We start from the raw sequence: 26,438 nt of genomic DNA, 5'->3' as shown, positions 1-26,438 counted from the left end.
TTCTTATGCAGAAGTACTTTAAGGCTGGTCAGAGTATCAGCCAACTAAAGGAGAATTTAATCCCATAGATAGAGTTTTGGATTGAATCCAGGTGCTAGAGGTGAAAGGCCAGCACATAATTCACCAAATGTCCCCCTCCCATCCCCTTTCCCCACTGGCAACTCCCCACTACAAGTGACAATTCTCTGTTTTTAAATTAGGAAGTGTCTCAGCTTCATACATGTTCAGACTGTGGAAGAAATCACTGCTTTTGCTAGATAATAAATACATCAGAAATATGAGGCTATTATGTTAGTCTTTCATTAATATAGTAAACTGATTAGCAAGATATTGAGTAGTTTATTCCATCTAGTTATTCAGCTCTCTAAGACCCAGACATGAAAGCCAACTGTAGTAAACACTGAAAAGATGTCTAATTAAACCAACTGAACAGAAAATCCAATGTTCAGTTTGCTCTGGTTAGATAAGCCATGCCAAAGTCATTCCATTTGTCTATTTCTTTTATTAACAAGTTTACTTTGTCAAATTTAATTTCATGAAAACCCTTTTAAAGGATATTAATGTCACTTCCATGGTGGAAACTTGATTGACATGTGTTTGATCTGATATCTCACCCCATATAATGTATGAATTGGCTTGAAGGAATGCCTGGGAACTCTTTAGTCTTTCATCTCAGTTGGAATTGGTCTCGTTTTGATGCCAATTTGATACTATTCTGAAGTCCATTGAAGCATTTAAAGACTAGACATGCAACCAATTCCATTTCAAACATGCACAAGAACTTAACATTGAACAGATCTACAAGAACACATACAGGATGGATTTAAGCTGAAAGGTTTCCATCGTTCATGCTGGTAGAAACACACTTCCACGGGCCAACAATATGCTGACATTGAAACACACTAGTGAATTACTCTTTAGCCAATCTGTCCAATACGGAATCAAATTCAACACTTTGCTACAAAGATAATTTTAGCTGAGGTTTTCAAGCTACTTTCTTATGAAAGTGTTGTGATCAATTTTTTTTTAGTCTGGCTTTTAATTTACTTTATAAATTATATTTACATATTAAGTGTTCTCTATAGAAGACTGTCCATCAGAAATGGCACATGAAGCTCCTATATACCACACCAATGGTATGGTTTGGATAATACTGTCTCTCTATGTATAGATCTATATATATACATATATATATATACAATACACCAGTGAGAGGACTTGAATGAAATTCTACACTTTAATTCATGGCGCTTAGCGTCTTTCTAAAATCTCTATGGAATTTCATAGACAATTACTCTACACAGCTAAGCATTGCTTATTAATCCATGATAAACCTTCCCCAATGCAGCTGTATATCCTAGCAATACTAGATTAACAGATTGATATATATACCTATAAGGTTACGTATCTTGCCTGTGTGTTACGTACCCTTTCTTATTCCTCCATCGGGTGGACATGCAAATTCCCCGGTTGATAAGAGGAAGCAGGGCCCGTCTCTGGCATTCCTCTCCCTGGTGTTAGAACGAGTGAAGGGGAGGTGATCTTCAGGCGTCAGTGCCTGGTCAATATGAGGACAATCTTCGTTTGCCAATGCTGCATTTGCTGCATCACCGTTCTGTTTAAAATCTTCAAATATACAAGCAAAAGCTGAATGAAATGCTAAGTACTATGTTTGTGTTTCTTACTAAAGGTTAGCAGAATCTATGGTTTGTAACGCTCTATGCAATCAACTAAAGTTACTCCAGAGGCAGCACATTCAGCCAATAAAATATTTTGCATTGGCAAATAATGTCACATAAATATAGTAAGCAACGGCACCAAAATTGTGAGAGATAGATTTCAACAACTCTAAGCAAAAGTAACTACTCACTGTGTGCATGGAGCAGAATGAGCAGGACTTTGTAAAAGGGAGACAACATTCTGTAACAACAGGCTGATGGAGGGACATAGATATCTGCTGTTGTGATTCATGTTTTCTACAGTAGATACTTTAATGCAGTCTCTGTAGTATGAGACCACCATCAGGAAGTTTAAACTAAGGCTATTCTGTGGTCATTGAGCTTAGTACAAAAATGATTGGGGGGAGAAAATCAAGTTATGCCTGTAGACCATCCTATTTGTTAAAAGCTGAAGTTGTAAGTAATACTTATTCCAACACATTGTTATGCTCAATTTGTTTTATGCACAACAAGCTTTTAATCACCTGTGTAGCCTATTACCATGTGGCATTGGGCAGCAGTAGTCTGATCTATTAGCCAAAAGCATCCTTTAACAAAGTCCATTGTCAACTGAATTCAGGGTCATTCCCTTCATAGGAAAATGTTGAAGTTACAGAATTACAGCAGGGAAGGCCATTTGGCACATTGTTCTTTTGCCAGATCATTGATAAAACTATCCACTTAGTCCCTTTCCCCGTAGTTCTATAATGAAGTGTTAAAACAATTAGCGGATAAAACCAAGGCAAAAGCAGTTAATGAAAAATGCAAAGTATGATTCAAAATGCAGCATCCTGTTCCCTATTAATTTTCTACCCATAGGATGACTCCCTGTTATCCTTTACTTTTTAAATTCCCACTTGCAGCTATCTTTTAGCTCCACGCATCAAATTGCATTGAAGCACATCAGCCAAGGAAACACTGTGTCTAGAAAGACAAGTGAAACAAGCCATGAACAGTAGGCTAACAGACGCTTTGCTTGAGGACCCACTGCTACAAAATTTCCAAAGCTCAAGGCACCTTGGAAAGAGCCTTGCACCATAAATGTTCTCAAAGGTCATTTCTCTGACAAGTTCCCCACTGCTGAGGGAAACAGGCAGGTCATGAGGCTGGTTCATGGATCACAGGTTGTTGGGGGGGGGGGGGGGAGGGGGGGAAATATGGGAGAAAACCCCAAACAGGGAGGTCACAGAACTTGGACATTAGTTCAGAGGATTGGATCTCAAGGATTGGGCAGTCAAAATCAGGGTCAGGGGGCGGTGGTAATCAGTGACTATGGGAGTTGGGGGGGTGTGGTTAGTCAACAGCACACTCAAGTTGAGGAGGAGAGTTGGTTTTACAATTAGTTTGGGAAATTGGGGGAGGGGGCATAGAGAGAACCACAGTGAGTGATAAGTTTTTTAATTTAATAGGTCTCCTGAAGTAAGTTCTCAACATGATACTCTACAGTGAAGGAAGCCTGCTCTGCTTCTTCCCCTTTAAGCTTCAATAAAGCAGGACACAAGTCTGCCAAGGTCACAGGCCATGCACATATGCATGAAAACCAAGCAAGTGTGTCTAGATGTGCAGCTCGTGACTTTGGATGCTGCTGTGCATGCGAAGCACTTCTGTGTCTTAGTGTATTAGATGCACAGAGCACCCGGAAGGAATATCCCAGACTTTGCAGAGTACTCAGCAAGTCCTGGAACATCCTTCGTGAAGGATTTTCTGATGAAATTGTATCTTATAGCGCACATAAGTGCTGCGCTATAGGATACAATATTAAGGCCCTCATGTTTTCATTTGTTACAAAGAAAAGAAAGGAACAGATGTTCTCAGGGAAAAGTACGGAAGAAATGTGGTAAATATTCAGGGGATATTTGTGTGGAGTTCTGCTTAGGCATGTTCCAATGAGACAGGGGAGTCACGAGAGGATACAGGAACCATGGTGTACAAAGGCTATAATAAATCTAGTCAAAAGGAAAAGAAAAGCTTACGAAAGGTACAGAGAGCTAGGTAATGTTAGAGATCTGGAAGAGTATAAGGCTAATAGGAAGGAGCTTAAGAAGGAGATTAGGAGAGCCAGAAGAGGGCATGAGAAGGCCTTGGCGGGCAGGATTAAGGAAAACCCCAAGGCATTCTACAGGTATGTGAAGAGCAAGAGGATAAGATGTGAAAGAATAGGGCCTAACAAGTGCAGCAGTGGGAAAGTGTGTATGGATCTGGAAGAAATGGCGGAGGTACTTAATGAATACTTTACGTCAGTATTCACTATGGAAAAAGATCTGGGGGATTGTAGTGGGGACTTGCAGTGGGCTGAAAAGCTTGAGCATGTAGATATTAGGAAAGAGGAGGTGCTGAAACTTTTGGAAAGCATCAAGTTGGATAAGTCGCCAGGACTGGATGAGATATACCCCAGGCTGCTGTGGGAGGCGAGGGAAGAGATTGCAGAGCCTCTGACGATGATCTTTGCATTGTCGATGGAGACAGGAGAGGTTCCGGAAGATTGGAAGGTTGCGGATGTTGTTCCCTTATTCAAGAAGAGGAGTAGGGATAGCCCAGGGAATTATAGACCAGTGAGTCTTACCTCAGTGGTTGGTAAGCTAATGGAGAAGATCATGAGAGGCAGGATTTATGAACAGTTGGAGAGGTATAATATGATTAGGAATAGTCAGCATGGCTTTGTCAAGGGCAGGTCCTGCCTTACGAGCCTGATTGAATTTTTTGAGGAGGGAGAGCAGTAGATGTAGTGTATACAGATTTCAGCAAAGCGTTTGATAAGGTACCCCATGCAAGGCTTATTGAGAAAGTAAGGAGGCATGGGATCCAAGGGGACATTGCAATGTGGATCCAGAACTGGCTGGCCCACAGAAGGCAAAGAGTGGTTGTCGAAGGGTCGTATTCTGCGTGGAGGTCGGTGACCAGTGGTGTACCTCAGGGATCTGTACTGGGACCCTTGCTCTTTGTGATTTTTATAAATGACGTGGATGAGGAAGTGGAGGGATGGGTTAGTAAGTTTGCGGATGACACGAAGGTTGGGGGTGTCGTGGATAGTTTGGAGGGCTGTCAGAGGTTACAGAGGCACATAGATAGGATGCAAAGTTGGGCTGAGAAGTGGCAGATGCAGTTCAACCCAGATAAGTGTGAAGTGGTTCATTTTGGTAGGTCAAATATGTTAGCAGAATATAGTCTTAATGGTAGGACTCTTGGCAGTGTGGAGGATCAGAGGGATCTTGGGGTCCGAGTCCATAGGATGCTAAAAGTGGCTATGCAGGTTGACTCTGTGGTTAAGAAGGCATATGGTGTATTGTCCTTCATCAATCAGGGAATTGAATTTAGGAGCCGAGAGGTATTGTTGCAGCTATATAGGTCCCTGGTCAGACCCCACTTGGAGTACTATGCTCAGTTCTGGTCGCCTCACTACAGGAAGGATGTGGAAGCCATAGAAAGGGTGCAGAGGAGATTTACAAGGATGCTCCCTGGAATGCAGAGCATGCCTTATGAAAGCAGGTTGAGGGAATTCAGCCTTTTCTCCTTGGAGTGACGGAGGATGAGGGGGGACCTGATAGAGGTATATAAGATGATGAGAGATATTGATCGGGTATATAGTCAGAGGCTTTTCCCCAGGGCTGAAATGGGGGCCACACGAGGACATAGGTTTAAGGTGCTGGGGCGTAGGTATAGAGGAGATGTCAGGGGTAAGTTTTTTTACTCAGAGAGTGGTGAGTGCGTGGAATGGGCTGCCGGCAACGGTGGTGGAGGCGAAAACTATTCTCAGCTCCATGTACCTATCCAACAGTCTCTTAAAGGACGCTATCGTATCTCTTAGAGGACTATGGGTAAGCCGAGTAATTTCTAGGGTAGGGACATGTTCGGCACAGCTTTGTGGGCTGAAGGGCCTGAATTGTGCTGTAGTTTTTCTACGTTTCTATGATCTCTCTTCCCTCCCACATCTGTCAAATATGGTGAGTGAAATAGTGTAAATGTGTACAGAAGGCAAAGACTATTGTGAATGGGAAAAGAAATGCTGAGTTCCAGTTAGCATGATATAAAATGGGAAACAGAAGACAAAGGTGTGAAAAATATAAAAAGAAAGTTGCAGAACGCTTGGAGGAGCACACTGAATTGGAGACTAAAGTACTATGGTTTTCAGTAACTGAAATGCTCTTGGTTACATCATAATTGGACAGTTTAAATACCAGCTCATTAATTAAACATAGGAAGTTTAATTCCTTTTATATAATTTAGCAGCAAGTAACCTTGTTGCCATAGATCAAGATGTCAAAAATGTGCTTCTTCTCACCTTCTCTCTTGCTCTCAGTTAGTCTTCATTTATGTTTCGGTACATAGTGTCCACTTGTGCAGTGTAAGGAGACACCACATGGGAAAGGGAACAATACCAACTGGAGACAGCTAACTTTAGAAGCAGTGAAAAATGTGTATTATCCATCATACTATGGCTTTGTTCAATTAAATGCAACTGTACCTACACTGCCAAGGCATTTTTCTTAGTAATATATGAACAGAAGTATGTAAGAAGTGGAAAGTGGAGTAGTCCATTTGCCCTCATGTCGACTTCACCACTCAATAAGATCATGACTGTTCTTTTACCTCAGCTCCACTTTAGTCCCAGTCCCTTGATTACTTAAATCTCCAAATAGCTATCAATCTCTGTCTTGAATATGCTCAGCCACTGAGACTCCACAACCCTTTTGTACAGAAAATTCCAAAGATTCACAACACTCAGTGAATAAGAAAGTTCTTCTTATTTTGAAACAGTGTACCCTAGTTCTAAACACCCCCGTCAGGGGAAATAACAACTCTGCAACTACCTTGGCAAGCCCCTGTCAATTTTGTATCTTTCAATGAGGTTACCTCTCATTTTTCTAAACTCAAAAGGGTATTGGCCCAGTCTGCTAAATCTGTCCTCATAGGACAAGCTTCCCATTTCAGGAAACATTCCGGTGAGCTTTGTTGCACCCCCTCTATCATAAGTATATCCTTCCTTAGGTAGCGAGACAGTCTTGTACTCAATATTCCAGGTGCACCCTTACCAAGGCCCTATATAGTTATAGTAAGATGCCTTGACTCCTGTGCAAATCCTCTTGAAATAAAGGCCGAAAAAATGTTTGCCTTCCCAGTTGCTTTTTCTATGTTATCATTCAGTGATTAGCGTTCAAGGATACACCAGCAACTTTCAGTCTCTCACCATATAAAATGTTCTCTGTTTTTCTGTTTTATTCTACCACAGTGCTGACCTCACAATGTTCCACACTATTCAAAATATTTGCTTTGTTATACGGCACGGTAACTGAAGTATTCAGCTGATCATTCTCATGCTGATTCCATCAAGTAAACTAAGTTCTATATCCAGATGATTAATTATTTCAAATTCAAACTTTCAGTGGTAGGGCAGGTTGAGAAAGCTGTCTGAAGGCAGAGGGGATCATGGATCTAATAGAATAAGAGAGCAGGAAGTCACAATGAACCATTATAAAGCCTCTATAAAACACTGGCTCAGCCACAGCTTCAGTATTATGTTCAATTCTGGGTGCTTCCCTTTAAGAAACATGTAAAGGTTTTAGAGAGGGTGCAAAAGAGATTTACTAAGTTGATTCCAGGGATAGGGATAGGGATAGACTGGAGAAGCTGGTGTTCTTGGAACTGTGGAGGCTGTGAGGGATCTGATAGAGATACAAAGAAATCATGAAAGATAGAGACGTAGATAGAGAGAAACTCTCTCAACGTTCCCACTGGCAAAGGGGTTATGAACTAAGGGAGATAAATTGAAGGTGATTGGGAAAGGAACCTAAAGTGACATGAGATTTTTTTCATTATGCTGCAAGTGATTAGGGTGCGGAATCCACTGCCATGGATAATCATGAATTCAACCGTGGTCTTCGAAAGGAGCCGGATTAATATCTGAAGGGAAGGAATCTACAGGGCTATGGAGAAGGCAGAGAGATTGGAGTAAGTTATATTAATTATATGTAGAGCTGGTACAGAACTCAGTGGGCTGAATGGCCTCCTCCCTTATTGTACCTATGCTGATAAAATTCCTTGGGGGTTGAGTAGGGCAGGAATGAAATTGGCCGTGGTGCACACATGTGGTCGTAGCAGAACTGGGAGTGGGAATAGGACTAGAGACAGAATGTCTTTGGGTCAGTGCAGCAGAAATTCACTGGGCTGATTCTGCGGTTGAGGGGACATTACAATGAGGAGGGAATGAAGAAGATATATTCACTGAAGTTTGGAAGAATAGAAGTAATCTCACTGAGACATACACAATTCTGAGAGGGATTGACAAGTTAGATACCGAGAGGTTGTTTTCACCAAGTGGAGAGTCAAGAACTGGACGCAAAATGTCAGCAGAAAGGCGAGGCATTTGGGACTGAAAAGAGAAGATAATTCTTCATGCTGAGGATTGCAAACCTTTGGAAATCTTTGTCTCAGAAGACTGCCGATGCTCAATTATTGAATTTAATGAAAAAATGAACTATAATGGTTTTGCAGATGGAGGATATTGGGATCAGACAGCAAAGTGAATTGAGGCTAACGATTAGCCATGATGAGATTTCATGCTGCAGAAGGCTTGAAAACCTGCAAGGCCTATTCCTGCCTTAGTTTCTCTTGTATTGTTCTAAATTGTGGAGATATGCAAGAGGGCCGGACTGAGGAGGCCTGCCTCTGAGTATGGGACTGGAAGTGGAGTTGGCTCATGTTTCTAGGAAGTCACATTTGTATTCTGTTGCCAAACAACTCTAGCAGGCTAGGCAAGGTGGACAGGGTGGGACTCTGGATGCTAATCACTATGAAAATGTTGTTTTACTAAAACAGAAATATTAAAGACATTGAAGAAAGACAGTTGATTTTAATTAATAAAGGGACAATTACTGTTGATAGTGTTAATCTATGACTGTTCCCTGCACTCATTTTGTTTTTTCTCTGCTATTTTTGTTGCTGATGTTAATTGGTCAAAATTAATTAGTTAACTTCCCTGTTATGAAAAGAACAGAGAAAGAAACATGTTAGGGTTTCATTAACCTTGCCAACTGTAATCTTAACTTTTGTGTTTTGGAATCACAGTCCATTGCTAAATATACTGAAATTAATCTCTCTTTATTTATATTTTGATGTTTCTTCAGAAGACTATTTGAAAAAGCAAAGTAGGACATTACTGTTTGTGATATTAGCAGACGCACACTTAAAGCATTTGATTGACACTCCTCTTTTAATGCTGGTGTTAATCTGTTTATTTTAAATGCGTCCATTAGTATACAAATAGCAATTTTTAGACTAAAATCTTTAATACTAAAATAGGTGTTAGAAACATCTTAATCTGATGTGATTATGTGAGTATATTTCTCTCATTGAAAGAGTTAAACATTTTTGTACTAAAATGCACAATTATTTTATGCTAATTCACTCAGAAACAGCAGGGAAAGTGGCTTCTTCTCACATTAGGTTACAAAGATATAGTATTATTTGTACTATTATACTAAGCTATTTTGTAATTATAATACATGGCAGATTTTTAAGAGCAACATGAAGTATATTTACAGAGGAACAACTAAGATCTGGAGTGAAACACTTTAGTACTTTTCTAGGAATAAAACTGTACTACTTTTCTAGGAGCTTGAAGCCTAACTTTGTATATATTTTCATGCAGCAAGATTCCTGTAGAAGAGCCAGTAATTAGGCTATAGACAAATTACTTAGAATCCAAAGCCCTCAGTTTAGCCTGGGGTATAGTCTTTGTTAATCACAATTTTCTTATATACATAAACTACAGTTTTACCCCATTCTTGATCGTTACAGTTGATCAAATAAGACCGCACTCTGTCCTAAATCCACCTGATAGATGGTAATACTTTATTCTAAAGGTTAATAACCAATAAACTATGAATAGTGCTGAATACTTCAGGGAAATATAGTAGATTTTGGTAGTCATTCTGAGATATATTCTTCTACATTTTTGCTTTTCTTTCTCTACAAAAGAAGCTGTCAGAAGCCATAATTAACAGATTGTACTAAGATTCCAGGAGTAGCTGGTGTTATTAGATTACCTCAACAATGCATGGTTTCATTCCAATAAAGAAATTTACCGGATTGGCTGCACTCTATTTGGTAACGTGCTTACTAAAAGAATGTTTGATACAAAACACTAGCATGGCTTAAATGTGCTGCCTTTCCAGAAATCCAAAGCTGCTTGAGATAAAAATGACTACCAGGGGTAGGTGCAAAGGAGGCATTCGAGGGTCAGATGGACATTCCTCTAAGAGGTTTCCTACCTGCTCTGTTTATTTCTAAAATCTCTTCCTGAGCGAGTGGGCATGTGTCACTCTGTGTACTGTGATGTGGAGAGTTTACACCAGATTTACAATAATTGGGGGATCCCAGCTGGGGCGGTCTCGGTATATGCTTCTTTTTCTTCTTTGGTAATTTTTGTTTGGCCATCGCTAAGGAGTAATACATTCCAAAATTATTGACAATGACAGGGACTGGCATAGCAATGGTCAGCACGCCCGAAAGAGCACAGAGGGCTCCTACCAACATGCCCGACCATGTCTGAGGATACATGTCTCCATAGCCAAGTGTAGTCATGGTTACTACGGCCCACCAAAATCCAATCGGAATATTTTTGAAGTGTGTGTGTTTATCGGCTCTCAGGTCATGGGGGTTAGCACCTATCCTCTCAGCATAGTAGATCATGGTGGCAAATATCAGGACGCCAAGTGCCAAGAAGATGATGAGCAGCAGGAATTCATTGGTGCTTGCACGCAAAGTATGTCCTAAAACTCTCAGTCCTACAAAATGACGGGTCAGCTTGAAGATTCGCAGGATTCGGACAAAGCGAACCACTCTCAGGAAGCCCAGAACATCCTTAGCAGCTTTGGAAGACAAAGCACTGAGTCCTACCTCCAGATAGAAGGGCAGAATGGCGACAAAGTCTATGATATTGAGAGTATTCTTGATAAACTCCACTTTGTTGGGACAGAAAGTGATCCTCATGAGAAATTCAAAGGTAAACCATACCACACAGACTCCTTCGATGTACATTAAGAAGGCTTCTGTTTCTGTTTCCTGAATAGTTTCCATTCTGGTTTCATTTCCATTCCTTACAATCTCCGTTCTGTTAACGATTGGGTTAAATGCCTCATGGGTCTCGAGGCAGAAGGTGCTGATTGACACCAAGATGAAGAAAAGCGAAGCAAAAGCACAGTACTGTGAAGAAAAACAGAAAACAAAAATATTAGTAGCAAGAATCAAAAGATCGGACAAGAGCATGCACAGCAGTTCAAAACAGTGAGAAATAAAGTGTTTTGCCACATAGAAAAGTTTCATTATTCCCAACAAAGCCTGTTCATTCCTGATTGCTCTCAAACCTACTTACTCATCTTCTCACCAGTAAATTTAGCAATCTCCTGCCATGGATATTTTACCATAAAATTAAATTCCTTACTTCATAGAAAGTTGTACAGAAAATGTTCCACAAGCAAAGAAAGGCAACACTTCATGACTTTACAATCAATCATTCCATTTCATATACATCTTGCTTTTAATGAACACCACATAGGCTAAATCTTGTGTTTTGTGTGCAAGGGATGTTTGGAGGGTGTAGTCTTACAAAGTTCCCTCTGCCAGTAGGTCCTTTGTATTGGTTGCACCCTGTTTAAGTAGTCCTTAAGTACTACTTAATCCTGATACTCAGTCCTTACACTCAGTTCATGATAATTTCTTCAGTGGGAAGAACAGCAGCTTTGAAGCAGAGCACAGGGCCTATTTCACCAAGTTGATGATCTTCTAGCACGATTGATGTCACCACTGACACCAGAGAACAGCATGTAGAGCACAGAAGCCTGTGTAATCAAGCTATTGGGGATGAACCAGGACTGGTATCAATGCACCTCTATATTTTCCATCCCGACCACAGCCTTGAGGACATTTTGCAATAGATTTGAGGTTCTGAGCATGTCAAAAGTAATCCCAAAGCAACACCATAAACATCTTGCCCAAATGTTATCATTATTTCTAGCAATGCAGTAATAGGTTTTGAAGTAACCAAACCTGTTATTCTCTATCATCCGGCGTACAACCTGGAGCCTATTGGAAAGTTCTGGTGATGAGATGATTTTGCCAAAGGGTCTCGTCAGGGAATTATCCAATTGGGTCCACTCCCTCATATCCTCTGAGAACATTAAACATGTTCTAAGCAGACCATTGCCCAATAGTTTTGTAGTTGAGTATTCCTCTTCAGAAATCTCTCCACCTAAGAAAGCAGAAGAGAAAGACTCCGTCTTGCTAGGATATGCTGAGTTTGCTTTGCCAACGTGGCCAGACCCAGCCTTCTCACAACTAGAACTCAGTATTTGCATCTTGGGCCTTTACAAACTTCCTGAGGCAGCGATACACAAAGGTGGCCATCAACATCAGAGCAGCATTGGAGATGCCCTTTCCCACTTACCTGGGGCCTTGCACATAATGTCACTGAAGAAACATACTACCTCGGGAGTCCAAACAAAGTGACTGTGTCTGTGAAGTCATGAGAGTGGACCAGACCTTGGTCACACGGGGCAGCACCACAAGCCTCTCACTGAATTGTCTGCATTTTACCACCTGCAGTATTTTGTTTGCGGGTAACTCATAAATCCTGATTGGAATGCAACTGTTACAGTTACAAATAGCAAGATATTGTGCGGAAAGCTCCTCCACTTAATAAATCATCAACAGCAATGACCTAATTTCTACATGGTTCTTAAATTCCTAAAAGCTATACTGAAATGGAAGGAGGAAATTATGATTCAGTAGAATGTGTATCTGTTGCATTCTTCAATTTCTTTGGAGGATACAAAGTAAACACAGTGAGAGGAGGCATGGCACAAAGTGATAAGCTATTTTGTTTCACAGTGGGGTGTGGGATTTGCTAGTCAGTTATTAGACAGTAATATGCATTAAAATAATGTAGCATTTTAAAAGTTACCAGTGTCTATGCTTTCTCTCATGCCATAGGTGGCAACTTTAATTTTCCATTGGCCTCCTATACTGCTCTAACAAAGCTCAAGCCTCTAATGAAGGGTCAGAGATCTGAAACGTTAACTGTTTCATTTTTCACAGATACTGCCTGACCTGCTGACTTTTTTCCAGCATTCTCTGTTTTTATTTTAGATTTCTAGCATATGCAGTTTTTTTTATCTTGAAGCTTAAAGTAAACTCAAGGAACAGTACATCATCTTCTGGTGGGCCAACTTACAACCTACCCATCTCATTATTGACAAAACATTGAGTTCAACCCTCTTCCACCACTTCAGTGACCAACAATTTGTACCACCAACACTCCCCAGCCTGTCCCTCACACTTCAATGTCCAGCTTATACCTTGCAAGAAGATGTACAAATGAGGTTAATTTTTTTTTTAAATGACAATGCCTAACCAGGCATATTCTATCTAATTCTTGACACCACTCTTTAGGAAGAGGACTTGGGAAGATGCACATGAGATATGATGGAAGGAACTAGAGATGAGATCACTCATTTCTGTAAAGGAAAAAGAAAACCTGAGACTATTCACCTTATTAAGAGATGATTCAATGGAGATGTTTAAGATTATGAAGTGATTTGATAGAGTGGGTGGAAGAAAACTCTTTCCTCTTGAAAGAATGTCAGATATTTAAGGCCAGATATTTAAGAAAATTGGCAAAAAAATCATGAGTTACTCAATGAGATGAAAATACTTTTTTTCTGAGAAGCAAGTTTTTTTTAAAATCTGCAATACACTATCTGAGAGGAAAGCAGATTTAATAACAGCTTTCAGCATGCTTGAGAAGGAAAATTTGTAGCACAGTGGAGAAAAACTAGGGCAATGGGACTATTTGGATAACTCTTCCAATGTGCATGATTGGTTACATGGCCTCCCTCTGTGCCTGATTGTTCCAGGTCTAGTAAATATGTGGGATAATTTAGCTATGAGTGTGGAAGGAAGAATTCATGTTTGTGTGAGAACAAGGAATAAACTGGTTCAGATTCAGATTAGCTTATTGTCATATACACCAGGGTGCAATGAAATTCCTTGCTCGTGAGAAGCTTACAGAGTAAAACCGTTACATGTGGAATAAGTACAGCAATAAATGAAGTGACAAGCACAAAAACAGCAGAATGGTGTGAAGTATAAGAGTGCAAATTGAGATAGTGCTAAAAAGGAATGCTAAAGTGACAGTAATGGAAGAGGTCAAATTAAGGGCTCAAGAACATAGCAGCACCACCGGGAAGTGGATGTGAAAGAAGTGATTGGTTCAGAAGCCTGAAAGCAGTAGGGTAGGAGCTGTTCGTGAGTCCGGTTGTCTGGTCTTCCTGTGTCTTCTCCCAGAAGGTAGAAGAGAGGAAAGGGAATGGCCAGTGTGGAAGGCATTCTTGACAATAATGTTAGCCTTCCTGATGCAGCACACCATGAAGATGGACTGGATGGAAGGATGTGATGAGCCTGTGATGGACTGGGCACCATTTACCACTCTCTGCAGCTTCTGACGGTCCAGAGCTGAGCAGTTACCATACCAGGTACGCAGTGTATTATCTCAATGTGCCCAATCAAGCCTGAGGTGACTGAGAGAATATTCTCCCCCCTCTCTGAAACCTAGTGAAAATTCATCCAGTTTGTGGAAACATTGTTATTGTCAAAGTTGCTTCTTTGACGTTGCTGCAATTACTACCACTTGGGCTAAGGTAGGATGAAAAGGGAACATCCTTTACTGAAGGCATCATTCTCAAATTGAACAGCCGTGAAGCAACATATCAGTCCTACCATATGGTACAATCAGTTCTGAAAGTACATTTACACTTCCGTACACCACAGGGAATGTGGTGCCCCTGTCTCCTGGGTTGAGAAATTCTCCAGTTATTGCTGGACCAGCCTTTATCAGGTAGTGTATGATAATTCTGGGGGACTTGTTGGGATTCACATGCTTCGATGTACTGAAGTGAGCTTGGAAGTCTGTCTGTGGTCAATGTCCTGATCAGCTCCAGCACAGGCAGATGGTTCAAATGATCATAATTCAATATGAGCATGAAACAATATAGTTATAAGTAGCGATGAATTCGAAAATGATTGTTTGTTCCCACCTTTACCACCTCACGACCCCTCCTCCTCGCCCACAGATCAGTTCATTCTCAGCTATCTTTTTAATGGTTTGAAAGTGGCTTTCTAGTGGTTAACTATTCCAAACTGCCTGCACCAGTGCAAGTAAAAAATTAGCAAAACAAGGAAATTTATGTGGAAGGTGCAAATTGTTTCATTTGATATGTTACAGCATCGAATAAATACTAGGCTAGAAATCATTCAATTAATCAATTCTTTTTGAAAAACGTGTGGGGTTTTTTTGTAACTGCAAATTTGCCAGAACTCTTAAAATTGTTTTTGTGAATAGTCACCCACTTGCCTCTCACCCACCTTCATAATAAGGAATCACTCTCTGAACAGTTAAAACATCTACTATCTCTTGGTCTTCACAGATGTTCCTTGACCTGCGAGTTCTTCCAACAGTTATATTTTGCTGCAGATTCCACCATCTGCAGTCTTCTTGGTGTCTCCATTTAAAATTTAATTCTGGTGGACATTTGCAGTGTCAATGTAAATCCCAATGTAGATGCTAAATTAATACATCAACTTCATTTGTCTATTTATTCTATTCAAAAACTGTTATATCCGTCCGGTAGAGCTACTGATCAAGATGGATAATTCAAATGGAAATCTGATTTGTACCTGTCCCTGTCATCCTTGGCCGAGTGCTCAAGGGTATGTAGTAGTGTTATATTTCATTTGAATACTGATAAATACACAAGGTCAAAAGAACCTTTGTAATAACAAAGCGGGGGGCAGAATTAAAGCTCCATGCCATGATGTAATATTGCATGTGCACATGACAAGAGGATCGTATATGGTGAAACAACTGACCCAGACTGAAATACAACTCTGGTGTTATTGTTTTTTTCATGAAGCTTCTACTGATGGTATGCTTTGCACTTTTACAAGACGTGGAACGGAGAGTTGCAATGGTAATGAAGTGCATTCTGTAAAATGCGCGTGTCCAAGGGCATTGCTCCACTTTATAAGTATTTCCTGATTAGTTATTGAAACCATCCCAAGTAAAGCTTTCCATAATTCACTTCTGGAAATACATCCTTCCCTGTCTGTCAGACCGGATGAGATTTCCTCCCCCTATGGTAACAATCTGAGAATGATATGCATCCAATAATTGAGGCAATATTTTTTCCTTTCCTACTGCGAGCCTCAATGAATTTACCCCTCTCCTCACGTGCTTTGATTAATATTCTTCTCTCCTTTGCATATACTTCAAAGAATATTTTCCATTTGTAGAGTAAAATATTCATTGTCTGAATTGCATGAAGGGAAAGGGAATATTCACCCTCCCCCCCCCACCCCCAACTGTATGATCAGAGAGCATTCATGCTCTCTTGCTAATGTCTAGTGAATATTCAGCCACATATTATGTGGGAACATTAGTCTGTCAAAGTTGTTGTCATTGGTGCTGCTGATTGCCTGTTCTTTGAGTTCTCACTTTTTGATTTTATTTCAACTTGAAGCCACTCTTTGGAATCTTACATTTGGTTTCCAGTGCTCAAAATGAAACTATTTTGAAGGGGCACAGCAAATGGTTAGGTAAGAAGTCCACAAATTATATTTTTGGTTGAAAAATCTTAACCTGAGGTAAAGTAATCAAGAATGCAGCATCTTAAACACAGCTCTGTGTCACTAAAAGAGTCAGGCTGGTCCTGCTGAGAGCAGCAGCCATTAATGACGGTAAAAACTGATCTACCTGCGTAGCTTATCTTGCCACTAAACTGTCAGACTCAGCTGCAAAGAGCCTGATTTGCACTGTGATCTTCCCTAAGTGATTGTCACTCTTAAGTAATATTCCAAGATTTAATTTTCCCAGAATGAAAATTGGTTGACAAGTCATTGGTAATATTTACTGAAATGCAAATTCAAGCTTGACTCTTCATCTAATCCTGTTTAGGAGCACCATTTGATATATATGTTGATATTTCAGTTTTATTTCCAAACTAAATATTTTGTAATACAGCTTGTCTTTTTTGTATTATGTCTTTTTGTGGACTAGCTCCAAAAGGTGAATAGTGTTATTGCTGCAGAATAAGACACTTCCTAGTGCCCCATCAGACATTCATTAGGGAAATCCAGTGTAAATCAGGTGCAGAGTAAAGCTCTGTCTACACTTTTCCAATGTTGTGTCTGAGCTTCTGCTGCCCAAAAGTAGTTTCCATTTTACCAGAGCCAACGCAACAGTGGTATGAAGTAGCCTGAAGATGTAAGCATTTAAGGAAGAGAAACAGTGCTCAGAGACAGCATGACTGACTGCAACATCTTTTCATAAAGGCCGGCAGTAATTAGCTGAGCAGGAGATGTCATCAACTGATTCATATCTTAAAAGCAAGAGGAAGCAGGAGACAGGAAGATTGATGGAAAGTGTCTGCTTTAGGGCCAGGAAAGTGGAACGTTGAGCATGCAAATGCCGCATGGAAAAGGACCATGTAAAAGGGCAATACTGAATGCTGCAGAGGAGAAATGATAGAGAATGTACAGGAGAAAATTTGGAAGGAATTAATTAAAAAATGCATAAGTAGGTTTGGAGGGAGGGAGTTCACTAAGGAATTCGCGAGTAAGTTAGCTCAGTATTGCCCAAGAAATTGCAGAAAGAAGTTCAAGCAAGTGTGGCAGTGAGTGCAGGGAAAGAAAATAAAAACAAGTAAAATTCCTTTTATATCGGACATTACATAATCTCAGGATGGCCCAAAATTCTTCATGCTCAAGGAAATGTTTTTGAAGTCCAGTCACTGTTCTAATGGTGAGATCATGCTGTCCCTCGGAAGTGGTCTGCAGAGAACCCCCAGTAGCTGGGTCAGCTTATTCTTGATTCTCACACCTGTGTATTGCAAGGAGGAAATCAGGAATGAACTAAAGATCAGGTGTCAGCACATTGACCTCTGCTCAGGTGCTGGACTCGGCACTGAGATCAAGGCAGAGCATCCAAATACTGAGCTGTGGGGCTGGATGCACACAGCACCCTGTCTATCTGCTTTACCCCACTCATAGCTGTTATATTCATCGTGTGCATGAAATGATTAATTTTTAATGTGACAGGACATGGTCATAATATTGCAACCACCTTGTCCAATTCCCTTTAATTCAAAACAACTTGTTCATATTAGAGCTTTGCTTTAGTACTCCAGCCAAGATTGATGTTGGGAATGGTTAATTGTCAAGCAAAGCTGGTCCACTGAACACTTTGGTAACATGCAGTTTTGTAAGATCACATTTTTGAATGAGCATTAGAAGATCCAACAAACCATTTGGCCTAGCAAAATAAAGGGCTATGGGTCTCTAAGGTAGGGACATGTTCGGCACAGCTTTGTGGGCCAAAGGGCCTGAATTGTGCTGTAGGTTTTTCTATGTTTCTATGTATGTAGCACAACCCCATGTGCTCACCAAGATTAATTGAAGAACTAAGCACGGTTAAGAGGTTGGTTTAATTTTCTTTATTTTATTTTTATTATTTCTACATATATTAATCTTTTAATTAATTAATGAATTTTAAATAAAATAAGGTTATTTTTATTTTTAATTTAGTTTTAGTTTTCATTATTCAACTATTTTAAAATATCTCTGATTATCAGAGACTTAAACAGAGAGAAAATGATTTGGGCAGTGGTGAGCTGTCAAAGATTGGTGGGGCGGGAAGGGGCAGATGGGGTAGGGGGCATGGGGTAAGGCTGGGGTACTGGGGAAGGGGCAGAGTGGAATGGGCTAGGCCAAGGGCAGGAGTGGGGCGGGCCTAGGATGTATTGTCTTAAAGTGTGGTGGCCACTTGGTGCCCGATCCATCAACAGGATGGCCACAGAACCAAGGCATCTGGATTGTTAGCAGCCCTGTGGCCACATGAGGTTAATACAGCTGCAGAGCCAGTGTGGACAGTGGGTCAGGAAAGGTACTGTTGAACGTTCAGGTCAAGGCCTTGCTTCAAGTCCTGACACAGGGTCTCAAACTGAAACATCGACGATTCCTTTTCCCCTACAGATGCTGCTTGACCTGCTGAGTTCCTCCAGCAGATTGTTTGTTATACTTCCAGCACCTGCAGCCTTTTGTGTCTCCAGGAAAGGTACTCTTTGGCCTGGTCACTGGAAGGAAATATTTGGTCTGCTAACAATGACCTTGTCTGAATTTTGGTCAGAATAATTTGTTTAGTCTTCATGTGTGCCTTAGTAGATTCCTATTAGGAATTTGTATACCTGAACATTGGTGTTCTGCAGTGTTGAATCTCAAAGCATGTGGAACAATCATATTTTGCCATTATCACCCATAGGTTCCTCAATTTCTATTTCAATTGACTGTCAGTCAGTTAATATTATAAAGTTTAAGAACTGCCACTTATGATTTCTTTGAGACACTGAGTCATCCATTACCTTTACCAATTTTGAGTATGTCACTTGGGAATCCTGATTTATAACCTATTTGAAAAGTTTCATTATTGCATTCTTCCTGTTCTCACTTCTTTCTTCTTCAAGTAACCTGTAATCCCTGGCAATCTGTAACAAATGTGGAGTGTTCTTTAACACTCTGCATGCTGTAAATTTCAGGCAAGCTCACTTCCTTGGGTATTTTCCTCTTCTACAGATTGTATGCTCCCATTCATTTTCTGGGTGTATTTAACATGTAAGACTAGACCCTCATTTCCCTTCCTATTCTCCTTGGTGAGCATTCTATGCACTTCTCTGATGATCATTTTCATCAGATGTGGTAATTCAAATTCTATTCTATAAAGCCTTTTGAGACCTGTAGTAATCTTAAACACAATTAAATCTTTTCTCAACTGCCAATGTTCTAAAGAAAACAACTCTAGATTGAATTCCATTTGCTATTTTTCTGCTCCCCATCCCCCAACCAATTAGTCCACTGACTTCTACAGGCTGTATGCTGTTGACAGTTTAGATACTTGAGGTTTGTCTGGTGAACACAATTGCCCACACTGGCCTGAAAGTCAGGGTCACTTTCACTCGAAGAGATCTTGCCTCAGGATCCTTGCAGGTTGTCTCTGCTGATATATGCTACAAAGGACACTTTGCTGCTCACAGCTGCATCAAAGAAGTCAAGAGGAGCTCTACCAGCAAAATGGGGGGAATCTTCCAATTTTGTATCCACACTAGATGGGCATCTGGCTGCTGTGCAGAGCACCCAAAAGTACAAGCATTCACAAAGGACACTCTTGTCTTTGCAGATACCTTCCTGGCAACTTCCTGTGAGGAATACACTTTGCACATGACAGATATTCCTCAGAAGCATGCACAGGTTTCTCTGCCATTCCCCTCAGATCGCTGTAGAGGAAATAGAGGAAATCATGCTTACAAATTTTACAATTTTGGGGAGCATTTCAAATCAGCATTAGAGATATTACTAATACTGTTTTCATGCTGGAAAGGTGGTGCAGACCAATTTCTAGACTGCTGTATCTGACTAACGACTGAAGGTTTTGTGACGGTAATACAGAGGGCATTAAATGCAGTTGAATGGATTTGACAAAACACACTCAGTAATCTTTTCAGAAAAATTAAAAGTCCATGGGATCTGGGTAAAGTGGCAAATTGGATTCAAAACTGACTCGGTGGCTTAAAAATTGTTGCCAAGAATTTTAATGACTTGAAGGCAGTAGATAGTGATGTTCCTTAGTTTTTGTTGTACATGCATCCCTATTGCTGTAATGGGCCACAATTCAGAAGTATTAAAATTGGCAGTGATTGACGGTGAGGAAGAAAGATGGTGAGGAGACCAGTATTTAATATCCACCCCTAATTGGACAGGAAGCTGGGAGTGAGTTACTGTCATGAACTGCTATAATTCGTGCATTCAAGGTATTCCCAAAGTGCTGTTATGGTTGAAGGATTTGACCAGTGGCAATGAAGGATTGTGATACATTTCCATGTGGTGTGTGATTTGGAAGGGATCTCTCAGGCGGTGGTGTTCTCACACACCTACTGCACTTGGCTTTTCAAATAGGTGTTATGAGTTTGAGAGGTATACTCAAAGATTTCTTAAAAAGTTACTGTAGTGAATTTTCTGGATGGTGGACACAGCAACCACGGTCCAACTGCAGTAGAGAGAGCAAATGTTAAAGCTGGTGCTGGGGTGCCCATCAAGAGAGCGACTTTGTTGTGAACAGTGTTGGATTTCTTGAATGTTATTAGTTCTGCACTCATTCAAGTAGAGAGTGTCCTATCACAGTTATGATGGCCTTGGAGGTGTTGGAAAGTCTCAGCTGGTGAGTCACACCACAAATATTAAGCTTCTATCCAGTTCTTGTAGCTGCAGCATTTATGTGGCTATTTCAATTAAGTTTTAGTTTTGTCTATAGCAAGGTATTGTTGATATTTAGCTTGTAGAGGGACTTTAATTATCTATTACAATGATTAGTAATTATTCAAACCAACATATCAAAGGTATGAAGATCAGCAGTGAAATCTATTAGAATAATCAAGAGTGATGTTTTACACTGATAAATTCTGCTAATCTGTGGTCTCCCAATACAGTGTAGCACAGTCATAAAAAAGAGAAAAATCTTGCATATTTATTGTCCCTTTAATGTATTCTGGTTGTCTTAAAAACATTTCACTGTCAATTAACTAATTTGGAATTAAAAAAAAGCTCTGGAAGCACTTAGTGGGTCAGTTACTTCATCTGTGGTAACAAGACTTTATGTTTCAGGTCTTCAACCTTCTGACAAAGGGTGTTCAGCCTAAAATGTCAACCTTGTTTCTCTTTCCCCAGATGCTATCTGCCTGCTGAGTGTATCTAGCATTTTCTGTTTTTACTTCAGAATTCAAGCATCTGCAGTTTTTTTTTGCTTTTCATTGACTAATTTGGAAATCCAGCCAATTTTATAAAGGCAAGTGTGACGGCCAATTTTCCACAAAGCAAGATCCCACAGATGATATAAATAATTGGTTGATAGAAGTGGAGAGATAAATGTTGGTATTGCTAGCTGTTCTGCTCTTCATCAAATAATACCACAGTGATTCTAAAGCCGTTCAAACATCTAGAGCTGCACTCATCCAGGCATGTGGGGAGTATTCCATCACACTCTTGACATGTCCCTTGAGGCTTTGGGGAGTCAGAATGTAGGCAACTCACTGTAGAATACAAAGCCTCAAACTAGTTCTTGTCTTCGCAGTATTTATGTGGATGATTCAAATACGTTTCATTCAGAGGAATAGCTTCGAGATGGTTGAGATCAAAGGAACTGTGTTGAACCTCCTTTGTGAATAATCTTCATTTATTAATGCCCTCCTGCAATTTGTTGCTGTCCTCCTCAAGAAAGACCATGCCCCTCCAAACCTGTAATTTGGTATCATCTGCAAATTTAGAAATTATATTTTCATTTCAGTCTCTAAGTCATTAATATAAATTATGAACCATGATGAATTTCTTCTCCTATGAACAATTAACCTTTACTGCCACTGCTTTCTGTCCTGAAGCTAACTAGCAACCCAGTCTGCTTCTTTTTGCCTGATTCTACATTCTTTGACTCGTCATTACACATAAAGGGTACATGTTTTTAGAACAAACATAGAACAGTACAGCACAGTACAGGAACTGGCCCTTTAGCCCACAATGTTGTGCCAAACTCATTAAACTAGCAATTAAACACCTAACTAATCCAATCCATTCTACCTACACGAAGTTCATATCCTGTCATTCTCTGCATATCCATGTGCCTATCTAAGAGCCTCCTAAACACCTCTGTTGTATTTGCCTCCACTACCACCCCTGGCAATATATTCCAGGCACCTACCACTCTCTGTGTAAAAAAAACCCTGCCCCACACATTTCCTTTGAACTTACCCCATCTCAGCTGAAATGCATGCCCTCTAGTATTAGACATTTCAACCCAGACACTGGCTGTCCACTCTATCCATGCCCCTCACAATATTATAAACCTCTATAAGGCCTCCACCGTCCACTCCTCTTGTCCTCCACCACTCCAGAGAATGCTGTGAAGCCTTTTTGAAAATCTAGATAAATTACATCTACAGCTACATCAGCTATTCCCTATTATGTTCAATAATGTTGGTCAGACAAGATTTTCAATTTTGAAATCCATGCTAATTGGATGTTCTTTTATGTTTCCTTCCAGTGTCTTGTAACGCCCAGGATATGCCCTATACCTCCTCTTAAATGTGCTCCTGTTTCTAAGCTATCCAGCAGTTTTCCAACAATTTACCAAATATGTGGAAAGATAATGTCACTAAATATGTGTGCTTTTGGTTCCAGAATGTGAATCATTGATCATTGCCTGGAAATGAGATGGGACATGTGGGTTGAGTTTCAATGGGGAAGCTATCACTATATTAGTCAGTTTAGAGTTATGAAATTGGCTAAAGGGCAGAAAGCAGAGAGCAGTGGTGAACAGTTGTTTTTGATACTGTATCAAGGTGCCTCCCCGAGTCAGCATTAAGATCAGTGCTCTTTTGAAGATTATAGCCAATTCTTTGACATCATACTCTAGAAGGGATTTCAAGGCCATAGAGAGGTTACAGAGGATATTCACAAAAAATGGTAGGAATACAGAATATCAATTGTTAGTTTGGCAGTTACTCCTCTGGGGTGATCATTGATAACTGTAATACTGAACTTCAATCTTCATTCGGAGAAGCTGAGGTTGTTCTTAAGAGCAGTGAAGATTAAGGGAGAGTGAATAGTGGTGTGCAAAATCTGAAGTGCATTGATAAAATAAGGAAAAACTGCTGTGGTGACAAAAGGGTAGGTAGCCAGAGGGAAAAGATTCAAATTAATTGGCAGTAAAAACAGAAATGAAATGAGAATTTATTTTAACATAGTGAGCTGTTTTGCATTGCTTGGAAAGGTGGTGGAAACAATTCTATTCTCATTTTCAAAAGTAACTTGGATAAATGCATGAAAGAGAAAATTTGCAGATAATTGTGACTAATTGGGAGGCTCTTTCAAAGTTGGTATAGTCACAGTGGGCTGAATTGCCTTCTTTGTTGTTGTATCATTCTGTAACTTTAAAAGAGTATATTACAACATTAAGTGAGTGAATGCATAGCTTGTTACAATCACCAGTGTTATTTATATCCACAAGTAAAAGCTCATTCAGGGCAGAGTTATGTTTCAATAGTTGGGGATCATGTAGAGCAAGTTACTACTGCAATGTAATTCACCAGTACACCTCACACTAATTAGTTATCGGTCACCAGTGAACATTTCAACAATCAGTAAGAAAGCACTGCATTGTAATGCACACAATGTGTTGCAGTATTGATTACCTATCATACTATATTACAGTTATCAATGATCACCCCAGAGGAATAACTGCCAAACTAAGGGCATTTTCTGGATTCTGAATTACTAGTTCTAAATTTAGCTGGTACAATATTAATCTAATTAATTAATTACTAGTACAGCATAATACAGAACCCAGTGATTCCAGTGATCACCAAGGATCTGGTCCAGTGTATTATGGTAATCAATGGCCACCTAACATAATCTACTGAATTAAGAATTTTTTGCATTGATACATTACCAAGCAGGTCATTATCATAATCTGTAATTACTCAGTGCAATGAGTTAGGTAAGCAGAAGTAATTAGTGATCACTGTATATATTGTGTACTATACTGATTATTGAACAATTAGAAGTCCAGTATAGAAATCCAAGATGCCCATGCCATAACAGGTACCAATAACTCCTAGATTGGCCACCACCTCATCAGCTCTATTATTATGATGATGTAGCTCAAATATCAATATCAACAGAAGCGTTGCCATGAGAAGATCAGGTAAATCTCTCAAGGACCTCACAAAGGTAGTACAGCTCAGACAACATGTCACCAACGATCTGTCAGCTCTCAGCCATCAGAAGCCACAAAGTGTCCACAACCAATGAACTGCCCTGAAATCCATCACAATTGGCATATTAGATTGGCTCTGCTGTAGACCCGTTGGGTTGCTTTTCTACCAGGAAGATGCAGAACTGGTTTGATGAGATATACGAGGAGTTTGAGGATCTCATTATCTGCAAACATAAGGCATTCCTGGGTGGAAGCTCCATCTCCCTCAAAGATAAACAGGACGAGCTATACAGGCACCTAACGGCAGAGGTTCAGCAGAAAACCATGACAAGTGGAGGAATACAGGAGGTTCAGCAACTCACCAACAAGCATGACATGGGCAGGTCATGCAGGGCTGTGAAAGCCAACAACAAAGGCACCCCAGTGAAAGCTGGGGTTGTATTCATCAGGGACAGAGAGGAAGTCAACACTCACTGGAAAATAACAAGGTCTAAACTAGGCCAATTAAAAAAATTTAAAAACAAGGCCAACTAAAAAAATAACAAGGTCATGGGAGTAGACAGCATTCCTGCTGGAAATCCTAAACATCAGCGATGAAGAGTTGTCAGGACTCCATGTTTTTATCACCAATATCTGGGAAGAAGAGGCTATACGAGGGGGCTTTGGAGATTCGTTACCACCTTCAAGGACACACGTGTGACTCTGTATCTCTAGAGGGGACCCCTGCTGTCTGCCACAGGTAAAGTCAGTGAACAAAGAGCTGCCACCCAAATCACGGTGTGGAATCTATCCTTCAAAAGACACAGTGGACATCGTATGACAACTCCAAGAAAAATGCAGGGAGCAGCAAGAACCACCATACGTGACCTTTTTACAACCTCACTGAAGATGTTGACACAATCAATCAGGACAGAATATGGAACATTCTCCTCAAATTCAGATGTCCACAGAAATTAATCTCCATTTTACATTTGCTCCATGACAACATGCAAGCTAAAATACTAACCAATGGGTCTACAATGATGTTGGTCTCAATAAGGATTGGTGTCAAACAAGGTTGCATCATCATCCTGACACTTTCTCAATTTTCTTGTCACAATGTTGTAGTTCATCTCAACAAACCTCCCATTGGAGTGTAGCTAACTTTTAGAAATAGTGGTAATTTGTTCAACCTACAGTGACTGTACTCCAGAACCAAGGTCACCTGCCCTCCTCGTCAGACTGCAGTATACAGACAGCACATGCTCAGAGGACAAGCACCAAGCCATTGTCGACATTTTCATTGAAGCTTAAAAGAGAATGGCCCATAGGTTCAACATTCCCAAGACAGAGATCCTCTACCAATCTGCATCCTCTGCCACCACACTGCCTTCTGACAATAAAGGTTTACAGCGAGACTCTGGAAACCATGAACCACTTCCAATATCTCGGGAGCCACCCCTTGGTGAATTCAGATGTCGCCTTAAACACTGCCTTCAATACACCAGCAAAACCTTTGATCCTTCACTGAAAAAGGGCATTTGAAGTTCAAGACCTCAGACTTGACAAGAAACTCATGGTCTTCCAGGCAGCAGTGATTTCTGCTCTCCTATAAGCGTCTGAGACATGGATTACCCACAGCAGGCACCATAAAGCACCAGTGAATACCACCAATACTGCCTGCATAAAATCTTCCAAATTCATTGGAAGGATGAGCAAATTAACATCAGTGTCCTGTCCTAAGCCAACATCTGCAGCAATACAGCCCTTGTTACACACAGTCGGCTGAATTAGTCAGGTGATATCATTCATAGTGCCTGACACATGACTCCTGAAACAGACACTGTTCCATGCTCTGCATGGGAAGAGATTTCCAGGCA

General features: G+C 40.4%; 1 protein-coding gene across 1 annotated transcript in view; it reads right to left on the bottom strand.

Moving 5' to 3' along the window:
- Positions 1 to 26,438, bottom strand: part of LOC127577751 (potassium voltage-gated channel subfamily C member 1-like) — a 55,848-nt gene that overhangs the window by 3,061 nt on the left and 26,349 nt on the right. Inside the window, 2 exon segments of the mRNA XM_052029277.1 lie at positions 1,429 to 1,626; positions 9,986 to 10,919. Coding sequence (XP_051885237.1) covers positions 1,429 to 1,626; positions 9,986 to 10,919 — 1,132 coding nt within the window.

This window comes from Pristis pectinata, chromosome 14 (assembly GCF_009764475.1).
Source record: "Pristis pectinata isolate sPriPec2 chromosome 14, sPriPec2.1.pri, whole genome shotgun sequence".
In the NCBI taxonomy this organism is placed as follows: Eukaryota; Metazoa; Chordata; class Chondrichthyes; order Rhinopristiformes; family Pristidae; genus Pristis; species Pristis pectinata.
The sequence above is the reverse complement of the archived record's forward strand: the minus strand, read 5'-3'. Positions and strand labels throughout refer to the sequence as shown.